The sequence below is a fragment of the Saccostrea cucullata genome, unplaced genomic scaffold (assembly GCF_032062105.1).
Source record: "Saccostrea cucullata isolate Sc308-1 unplaced genomic scaffold, CSIRO_AGI_Scuc_v1 ctg11019, whole genome shotgun sequence".
Lineage (NCBI taxonomy): Eukaryota > Metazoa > Mollusca > Bivalvia > Ostreida > Ostreidae > Saccostrea > Saccostrea cuccullata.
Genome location: NW_026925160.1, coordinates 13719 through 25265, shown reverse-complemented (window position 1 = coordinate 25265; position 11547 = coordinate 13719). Strand labels below are relative to the sequence as shown.

General features: G+C 33.1%; 1 protein-coding gene across 1 annotated transcript; it reads right to left on the bottom strand.

Annotated features, from left to right (window-relative positions):
* Positions 1-7540: 7540 nt before the first annotated feature.
* LOC134268211 (uncharacterized) lies at positions 7541-11292 on the bottom strand (the record flags this gene model as incomplete). The annotated part of the gene is made up of 4 exons (XM_062750398.1): positions 10842-11292; positions 10207-10499; positions 9260-9449; positions 7541-8913 (listed from the first exon to the last, which is right to left on the bottom strand). Coding segments are annotated over exons 1-4 (1957 nt in total), but the record flags the coding sequence as incomplete, so codon positions are not given.
* Positions 11293-11547: the final 255 nt, after the last annotated feature.

The following is an 11547-nucleotide window of genomic DNA, read 5'->3' as shown; positions in this document are numbered from 1 at the left end:
AAAACAATGGAAAAAATTAGGAGAGAATAAAAAAAAAATGAGCACTTATTGATATAATACCAATAGATGCTAGATATGTATTTAAGGAACGTGTCGTCTGACCTTAACAATTTGTCAGAAGTTAGTGAGACAAAGTATCAACAATCTAATTTAATATCATCAGTTATATGTGAATTCTGAGAATGATACACGTTGAGATGCTCTTCTATTTATACTGAATTTTCTATGAATGAAATTTTAGGATAACAACCAGAAAGCTTAAGAATTCATTGAAAGATAAAAGATAAGATGTATATCAAACAAGAATTTCTTAGAACATCAGATCAGATGCCATGGAAGAGTAAGAAGCCCTGATGCAGTCTGACAACTCTTGCCATGATATGTTAAACGAAAATAAATAAAGTATGACAATTCAGATATAAATGATGGGCTTGTAATTTGAATGAAAAAAGTTTATTTTTCTTTTTATCTCATCTTCATAGAATGTTCACGGCGAATGTGACTGTTAGACAGGTAACGTCGGATTTTCAAAGGTGTGTGTCAAATATAAGACTGCATGGTTTAAGTAGACATGACTACTCTTTAATAACTTCAGATTTATTGTTTAAAATCTAAGCTTCATTTTCTTTTCTGTCTTATCTTTATCGTAGGTAATATTTCTATCGCAATTGTATTCGGATATCATTTAATGTCATCGTTGTATGAATTTTATGGTATAAAATGGTACACCATTCTTTTCATATTGCATTTTCTATGATTTTTTGTTCTTTATTTGATCAGGACAAGGTCTTTGCGGCAATTGTGACCGTTGAATAGCGGGCCCTTAATCTTCTAATTGTTCATCGCGTCAGATTTTAAAGATCATTGTTTATCATCGATTAGATTGTTAAATAGATCTTTTTTTATATAAGTACTAATTATTGTATTCGTTTTTCCTGTTTTATTACTATGTATAATAATAAAACTTTCGAAGCATTTTTAAGGTCTTCCGCTCAGGCGGAAGACCTTTTACTGATTCTGATGGTTAAGATTATTCCCTATTATTCTTTTTTTTTCCTAGACGCCAACTTTGAGACCTCGTAACTCGCTCATTTCTGAACGGATTTCGCTCAAATTTTCAGAGTGTTTGGACGTTACAAAACTCAATTAAAATGTTTTCATACATTTCAAAAATTCCCTTCCGCTTTCGAGTTATTTCCCTTTAAGTGAAAATTTGGTACTGTTCGTTTCCAGACAAAGGCTCAGAAACGACAAAAGCTGGAGCAGAATGTCTACTGCATTTAAATACTAGAAGAATTGAAGTTGTGCACATCGGTTTTTCTTTTTCGATTTCTGCGCTCCAAACGGTGCTAGATAGGGGTCAAAAATGAGAATGCCTAAAAGCGCCAAATTTTACATATATTTCCTTGTGTATCTTTTAAACTAAAAATAATTTGTTAAAACATATTTCACAAATATTGTGCATAATTTTAAGATCTATCATTTGACATCATTAAAAAGGGGCTGGCCCCTCAAATTAGGGGTCAAGGGAGCATGAAAGTTTTTGCATTATAACTCAAAAACGGTATATATTTTCGATATGGTTATCGATTTGAAATGGGTCTTTAACATCTTATTGATCTCATGAAAACGTTATTTTGTTCGAATCTTGTGTTATTGAATGAGCAGCAAACTTTATGTACAGGTAACTGATTAATTTTATACGGCAAGTGAAGAATTCTTTATGCGTACGCGTATAACACGTATAACTGAAATAAACTGGATAAGAACTAGAGCAAAGCTCGTTGCAAAGCAACGAGTAGGTCTTCCGTCCTGTTTTGACCAGAAGTGACGTCAACAAAAGAAAGCAATGAGCTTAGTCTTCTCCAGTCACTTTATAATTTCAATTTTGCATCAAAACTTTAAAAAAATAAACTATTTTTGGCTACTTCCGGTTTGACCGGAAGTGATGTCGATGGACGGAAAATTAAGTTTTATGCTTCCAGTGACATATGTTACCCAAAAACTTGTCAAGAACGGCAAAAATATGCATTTTCTGACTACTTCCGGTTTGACCGGAAGTGACATCGCCGGACGCATTTTGACGACTTCAATAGAATAAACTTGACATTTTGAACAACTTTGCTTCTTGGATGTATTACAAATTCTCAATAATTTTTGAGATATCTGGAAAAAACTTTTGGCCCCTCTAGATCCCTTAATTTAGGGGTCAGCCCTTTTTTGGAGATATCATTTGAAAGATCTTGTAATTCTGCACAAATTCTGTTCTACATGTTTTAACAAAATATTTTTAGTTTAGAAGATAAAAAGCAAAATATGTGTAAATTTTCGCTCTTTTAGGCGTTCTAATTTTTGACCCCTATATAGCACCATTTTGAAATGAGAAATCGAAAAACAAAAACCGTCATGCACAACTTCAATCCTTGCATTATCTAAAATCAGTAAAATTTCTGCTCCAACTTTAGCCGTCTCTGAGCCTTTGTCTGGAAACGAAAGCCTATAAATTTTCGTTTAAAGGGAAATAACTCAAAACCGGAAGTGACTTTTTGAAATTTTAGATAACATTCTGATAGAATTTAGTAACGTCTATAAACTCTGAAAATTTGAGCAAAATCCATTGAGAAATGAGTGAAATATGAGGCCTCAAAGTTGGCGTCTAGGAAAAGGAAAAAAAAAAAGAATAATAAGAATAATCTTAATCATCAGAATCAGTAGAAGGTCTTCCGTTGGAAACGGAAGACCTTAATAATATACTTAACTAAACTGAATGTTAAACTTTGTTGAAATAAAGTTTTTAACGTATTCTCTAGCTGGATGTCATACAGATTATTCAGAGACAACTTTCTCCTTGCATTTAGTTTGAATTACAAGACGGGAGATAGGAAAAATACTTATCATCTCTCATTCGATTGATACTCAATGTTGCATTATTTATAAAAAAAAAAATCAAGCTTAAAATAATTCACTGTCATTTTATTCATGCATCGTGAATTTTCGTCGGACCTTGATTGCTTTGTTTACAGTTGTGCAACCTGTTTATCGATCGCGCATGCATTGACCTATATACATTCCTGAGGTCAACATTACCGCTCTTTGATTTTTACGCGAGTCCCAGAGTTATCTAAAACGATGCTAGTCATCGATTTACTCAGTTTAAAATCAAGAATTTGTTATTTGCGTAAATCGTAAGAATATTTCTAGACACAAATATAAAGGTTTTCTTGAACATGTACGAGTATTTAAAGATAAAATGTCTGATTCTATTCTTTGACGAATGAATAAGAGGCGCTGCGATTTTGCTCAGGTACAGATGATTTCTCTGGACGAGTCTATCGGTTACACTGAAAGGTGACGCAGGATGACCTATCGATAACTCTGCCAATTTTGATAGTGATTGTAATTGCACATGTACATAAATTAATGTTTGAATTCTACCTTTGTGAAGTCCATTATAGTTTCGTTATTAAAAGAACTGGGGATATCACTACTGCAACTTAATTGTTTTTAATTTGAACGGATGATTCTATATTATTGGAAAGGTACACATCTTTTAGGCGCCGTCGTCTCCCTCTCAACTTTGAAGTAATTGCAATCGTTATATGTATACGGGCCTATATCAAGTTATTCTAATTGTTGCTTAATTTATTTCAGAAAAAATTGCGATGTTGTTTAAATTAGCAATTACAAATAAACATGACAAATGCACACAGTAAATTGTAAGTGGAAGTGACGTTTTCAATTCTCATGAAAATCGAAAATAAAATTAAGTAACTTTGAGTTTTGCATAATTTGCTACATAACTTATCATTGTATTTTTCCGAATGATATGCTCATAAATTTCTTTTATTTCCTCAAATAAAAAGCTAGAATATCACAACGACACGATTTTATGTGCATGTACATGATATTAACTAAACTACATGCTGTTTTACACAGAAGAACACCAAACATGAGCTTTAAGAATACGAGAAAAAAAAAGAATTATTAGAAATTTTTCTAAAAAATGCAAAATTTCTTCCTGTAATTTCATACAAATAGTCAAAGCCTTTCTTTCGTGTTTATTGGACTAAAAGAGATTAAAACACGGATATTGAATATAGCTTCAGTGCAATTTTTTTCTAATATTTTCTAGTTTTTTATTCTTCGTATTTCTCAATTTATCATGTTCAAATAACGTGTATTTATTTTTATTAGGGCACATTAAACCTTATTTGTCAACCAGTCTGACAGTGTCCATCTATCACGAGAACTTTAAACTTGATAATAACTATTGAATGAGTTGAAATAGGACTTTCATATTTCACATGTGCATTATTTGTGACATCTGATTTTCAAATATACTGTGATTTTTAACTCAGTGACCTTGATCTTGACCTACTTAAAAAAATAACATTGCTTTAAATTGACCATAACTATTGAAAGCTTTGAATTCATTTTATAAACATGTACATGTAATACCTGTGTCAACGCCTTTGAAAATTCATTATGATTTTTGACCCTTTGACCTTGAAGTTTGACCCACTTTTCAAAAACATTAACCATAGTCATACCTTTTGAGAGAAAAGAGATCGATTAGGGCTTTTATTTTACCACTGTGTATTACCTGTAACAACATTTTTTTTTAAATACCGATACGCTGATTTTGACAACGTGACCTTGAGGCTTGACTTACTTTTCACAATTTTAATCTTGATCATAACTTTTGAATGAGAAGAGATAGGGTTTTCGTAGTACACAAAAATCAAATGTATGTAACCTGTGATAAAATCATTTCAAATACTAGCATATAATGAACTTTGACCTTGAAGTTTAACCGGCTTTAATATTGCTTAAAATTGACCATGACTTTTGATAAAGAAAGGATAACGCTTTCATGCCTAGATTTACACATGTATACACGTATTAGCTATGACAAGGCCTATCGAAAAAAGTATAGCTTAAGAATTCGTCAATAAGGTAGCACACAAATGGCTTTGCTACTCACCAGCGTGTGTCATGGTGTGACGTTAGGTCATTTTAACAAGGTCAAGGTCGCAAACATTCCTTTACTATCTTTTTTAATAGTAAAACATAAATAAGATGACATCTACCCTTAAAAGATTGCTTTAACATTAGAACGTGGAATGACCTTGACCCAAGGTCATTTCTCCCTGTCCGCAGCTCCGACGGAAGACCTACTCGTTGCTTTGCAACGAGCTCGGCTCTAGTTTTTGTCCTATTGTTTTTATCTGTATCCTTTGTCCCTGCTGAAAAGAGTCTTGAAAAAAGGCACACGACCTTTACAATGCAATACGGGACCGCATACAAATAATGACAAAAATACCGATGTGAAAATTAAAGGATATACTTATCACTCTCAAACAACCCTTCAACTACAATTCTCTGTATTTCAAAACTCGTAATCAACCCTTTAACTACAATTCTCTGTATTTCAAATTTGTTAAGTTCAAGTCATCTTTGTCCATTAAGCGGAAATAAATTTTTAAAGAGAAAGTGGATGTCTTTGTCCCAAATTCTATCAGATTAAAAAAAATAATTTTTAGCAATTTAACTTTTTTGTTATGGTATCTTGGTTTTTAGCTCACCTGAGCCGAAGGCTCAAGTGAGCTTTTCTGATCACATTTTGTCCGTCGTCCGTCCGTCTGTCTGTCTGTCTGTCTGTCTGTCTGTCTGTCTGTCTGTCCGTCTGTAAACTTTTCACATTTTCGACTTCTTCTCAAGAACCACTGGGCCAATTTTGACCAAACTTGGTACAAAGCATCCTTGGGTGAAGGGAAATTTAAATTTTTAAAGACGATTTCTATAATTTTTTTTCCGAATTTATTTTTTTTCTTTTTTACATATTTCCTTCCTTAGAGTATGCTTTATGCAAATATAAAAAGAAAAGGTATGGTTATCAGATTAGTTTTTTTGTTGTGAAGAATTTTTAAAACTGACCGTTAATCAATTATTGAGTGAAATTCTGACCATTTTTCAATTACACACTATCTTAAAAATATACTACTTTTTATATATTTATCAGAGTTCTAACTTTTTCATTTTATCATACAAGTCAGTATACACTACTAACAAGATGTTGAATTCAGATATTGATTGAATATAAGAAAAAACACAAACAGAATATCATTTTTCAAATTATCATTTATCTAACCAAATGTACATTGTTTTCGCATAATTTATACAATTTACGCATTAAAAAGTCAATAAAAAAAGTTTGACGAATTTATTTTTTTTTAAATTCATACATATTGTACATTTAAGTATACTGATAATAATGATATAAAGAAAAATGGGGGTCATCATATTCATTTAGTAAATAAAACAACATTTGCTAGCACGATGTTAGACGTTTTTCGATGTCAGAGGTTGTAAAATATGCATCAACATAAGAAAAACATACATTTTTTCTTAGATTTTGATTTCAATTACAAAAAAACCCCAATGCAACATATTACATCTGAAATTCCTCTTTAAGGGGTCCTGACCCTCTCCTCTAAATTTCACTATGGAAATTTTAAATTTCTAATATTGATTTTCATGAACACAACAATGACTTTAAAACCAAATACAAAACCTTATACAACGTGGTATAATGCAGGTTACATACAGGGTTTTGTTTTTCTTATTTACAAATTTACATTAGATCTATGATGAATTTGTGAGAAATTTAAAAAAGAAGTTATCCTTCTTAGCAGAGGGATAATGTCCCTTAAATGCTGAAATTAGAAAACTACAGAAATATTATTTACTTTTCTAATTGGTATGGCCATATATACATTCAAATGTTTACAGCTATACAGAGCTTGTAAAACTAAGATGCAAAAAAACTATACATGTACAAATACAGCCAATTAAACGTCTAATGTCTATTGTTACATTCAGCTAAAATTTGTTTTGCCTTACTGTTTGTCTTCAAAATACTTATTTACTTTTTCAAGTAAACATTTTTTTGATGTTACTCGAGGTTTCCCATCGAATTTTTCAGACAAGAGTGTTTTTAAACCACCTCTGGTGTGAGCAAGTTTTAGATGACCTAAGTTTAATCCACTTTCAGCAATCTTTTTACACATTTGCTTTGAAAGTATCTTATCATTGCATAAAACTAACAAGGTGTTTAAGTTTTTATCTACAATTTTGTCAAAAAGGTACTTCTCAACCAAGGTATGCATACTTGAACTGTGGCGTACAAGAACTTCAGTGCACGGTTTTACATGTTGAACAAGTTTTTGAAGAACAAGAACATCATCCTCAGCATTGTGAGCTGCATAGTTTTCATTTAAAAAATATGTAACAAGAAACTCTTGTGAATATTTTTCCAGACCAGGATAAACTTCTCTAAACAGAAGTAGTGTGTCTACTACACCTAATACAACTGGTTCTAAAGCATGAAGAAAATGACAAATTTCAAAATTTCGTAAGACCCTAGGTAAATCAAACCTCAAGAAATTATGTCCTACAAAAATACAAGGCTTTTGATCATCTAACCATGCCAGAAATGATGCCAATGCAAGTTGCAATGAAACGGATGTTACAGGAGTACCATTCAAATGCAAAACATTTCCATGAACAGTCAGTCCAGTGACTTGAGAAGCTGCTGTTGAAATTCGTTGACTAGGTAAGATGTATTTCGAAAACTTGCCATTTTCTGAAACAGCCGCAATCTGAATGATATCACACGTTTTATTAAGAGATGTTGTTTCGATGTCACAATACACAAAGGTATATTTCTTTGGTAATATACATGGAGTGACAGTTGGTACAATGCTTGGAGCAGGTATTTCTTTGACAAACTCGCCGTCAGATTGTGTCAAATCAACAGATGACTGATAAGTTACTCCTTCCCGAATTTGAGAAGCGGAATTCATGGTACTGTTTTTTAATTTTCTTTCAAGTTTTCTTTTTTTGAATTCTCTTGTATTTTCATACGCGAGTCTGCGTTTGCGCGTTTTGTCTTTTTTTTCTGCAAGTTTTTGAAAAACTCGTCCAGGCGAAACACCCACCAGTTCGTTAACTTTGTTGACGTATGTTGAGCCCATGTTTTTCTCTGCTACTGCACAACTAACTCTATTTTGCAAACTAGATGATGAAGAATAGTGCAGTCTTTTGGGGGCTTTTGCAGCAATTGAATTATTGAATGATTCAACATCTCTAGTAGATGCAGCAGGGGAAATCTTGTGAGCATTATTGATAAATGTTTCAAATATAATGTTCAGGTCATTTTTTAATTCATCACCCTGTAGATCTTTTCCAGATGGAAGGGACTTGTGGCGGAACTCTTCAGGATTAGTTTTATAAGTACACCATTTTGAGTCACACTGGTCATGCTCTCCAAAAGCATGTGGCACTATTTGCTTTAGGTTTTTCTTTAATGCTTCTGTATCATTTTTATTTTGTACAATAGCGTAAGAGAAGCATTTTTGAAAATACTTGACACAATTGTTGTTGAAATTCTTGTGTTTCTTTTGTAGTTGGTATAAACTGTTACCAAGATGCTTTTTAGTGTGACTAATGTCACTCCATTTGATCACCGGATGTGGAATTTCTTCATTGATTCGTGCCATTGTTGTGCAGTCGTCATCCATAACTAACACTGATACTTCAACATTTTCTTTTTCAATTTTGTTCACTAATTCAACTGCAACGTTACTCTCCATTGCTTTTGACGAGCCCTCCCAATTTTTACAGCACTTATGTTCTGGAGGAGTTTTCCCCATATTTGTATGAAAGGAACATTTGCGACAATCCTTTGATCGAACACCAAAGCCACATATTTTCCCGGACTTGTTGCCGATTAATGTTCCCACTCCAGATTTACTGTTATAGGCCCTTCCTGATCCACGCTTCTGCCATCCCATGTCGTACTTAAACTCCCCAGAGCTGCGAGCCTGCTGACCGTCATTGGATTCATTTACACTGGAAACAAGAAAACTCATTTTAAGACTCGTAAGAAATAATGTATACCGGTATATATTTTATAGCAAAAGTATAAGAGTGAGTCATCAATTATTCATAACAGCACTTCCTTTTTTTTTATAAATTGTGCTTATCCTAGCTCACTTTAGCATGTAATCAAATCTGGCCTAAGGGTTATATATAAACCAGCCCCAATTTGGACCTATCAGTGTGAAGTTGATCTTTGACCTACAGAACTTGAAACAGTATGGAAACCTGTCATTTCAGTGTGTTATAGAGGATGGAGATGATGGACACTTTGGCATAACATGATCTTTTGGGTATATAAAAACCATATAGCATGTACCTTCTTGCTGATACATTGCCCTGTATTTCCTCCAATAAGGCCTCACTGCATGACTGCTGGGCAACAGATTGGATATGTGGCTCCACTTCACACTCACGGGCTTTCATAGTTCTATGGTGCATACCCTCTATCTCTATGGAAGACATAAAGTTGGTGACCTGTGTGTGCCCGGATCCACTATGAAGCATACCTGTATAATAATTTAAGGTCACTTTATATATATCTAATCGTATGTCAGTCTAATAACAACACATATGAAGAATGTTAAAAAATCAAAAACAACAAATTACTGGTAGAAATTATGGCTGATAATGATATAAAGGAATATTAAAGTTTTCTTATGATAGGAAAGCAATTACATATTTTCAAATCAAACAATTAAATTCAATATAGCTTTTAAATAATTGTTTCTATCAAAGCTACATTTATAAAAGTGATAAAAGAGTCATTATTCTAATCTAGTAGGCAAGCTGTTAGAAATATATCAATGAAATATAGGTTTTACATGTAGCACAGAAGGAGTGCAAAGGGTTACAAAATTGTTAGTACCAAGCACCACAAAAGGAGGGTATAAAGCGTGACATTCTTGTCTAAGTAGCTATTACCCAGTATACCGGTAATTTTACAACAGATAGATGTATGGTTAGCACTACTATAAATAGTGGTAGAACTACTACAAGCTTACGGTTTTACTTACTTCAGCTGCAATAAGGTACATATAAGAAAAAGGTAAAACAGAATAATAAATAAACAAGTAAATTCTTCTTAGCAAGATAAAGTTTGCCCATATTTTCAGTTGCTAATCATGACAGTGCCCCACCCTCTACTATAATGATCAATTGTTGCTAAATGTCTGTCAATCAACGTATTCAATTTTATCACATAAAATTTTTATTGTTATTTTTATATTTAAATATTGACTATAATGGTATATAAACTATCAATACCTAAAGCTGCCTTTGTGTTTATGTCAAACACAGCAGGTCCGCGTTTATTAACTCTGTGTGACTTGCCAGTTGTTACTTCATTCAGAACACCGCACTCACAGGTAATAGTCAGGTTTGAAGCAAACCCTTGACGCCTTTCATTTACGATGTTATTTAAAGTCAGTGTGTGCCCACAATCCCAACAGTTCATTTGTTTCGCCATATGATCCAACTCAACGATTCGCCTCCCTTTTCTCCATGATTCATCATTCGATTCACATGTGTGCCCTTCTGTTTGTGCAACATTTTGAGTCCTGAAAGTAAACAACAACCTAGTCTTAGTAATAAAATTTATAAATTTATAAATCAATATTTGTATAAATACCCAAGTTGTGTTTCGTTTACTGCTGAATATCAAAAACATAAGCTTTATATTTAGTCTGCAAGTTCGACCCAGATGCAAATTTTGAACCAGGTCTGCGAATTACTGTGATTAGTAATCTAATTCACATACTGTCAAATGTCAATAGCTACTCAATAGCCTCATTTTGTAAGAAAAAAGATCAAATGCATCACTGTTGCTGATAAAAACGCTGATAAAGTAATCGATATGAAAGGACAAAAAATGTGTAATTATTATATCAATGTATACTTACACAGTAGCCTCACGTATCTTCATCATGTTTAATCTTCTATTCATTGTACCCTTTTTCACAAATCTCCCCCCAACTCGATCGCGATCAGTCATTTTCAACATGTTTCGACCGCTTGACAGACGATGTCAGATCTCTACGGCGCCATCTTTGTGTGTCCTGGTAAAATGAGGCACCTTTTTACAACCGGGCACATTTTATTTTTTTTCAAATTTCTTACAAAATACCTATATAATTGAACTGAAATTTTCAGATAAATTAAAATTTTATTATCTTATTCTTTTTTTATAAAAACAAAGAAAATGATATGCCTTTCATAAATTATAATTGTCCTTTGGCCCGGCCAGCATTTGCCACCTGATTTTACCAACATTCCTTCCCATTTTACCAGACTCCTTCGATTGAAGAGCTTCGATTGCGCAGAAAGATGCGCACAAAAAACTCCCGCAAACGTCTTTAAAATGAAGGGACATATCCCCTCGCAAGGGGAGATAATCAAGAAAAGACAAAAATAGGGTGGGATCATTAAAAAATCTTCTTCTCAAGAACCACTGGGCCAGAAAAGCTGAAACTTATGTGAAAGCATCCTAGGGTAGTGTAGATATTAAATTGTTCAAATCATGACCCCCGGGGGAAGGGCGGGGCCACAATTGGGAATCAAAGTTTTACATAGAAATATATAGGAACAATCTTGGAAAATCTTCTTCTC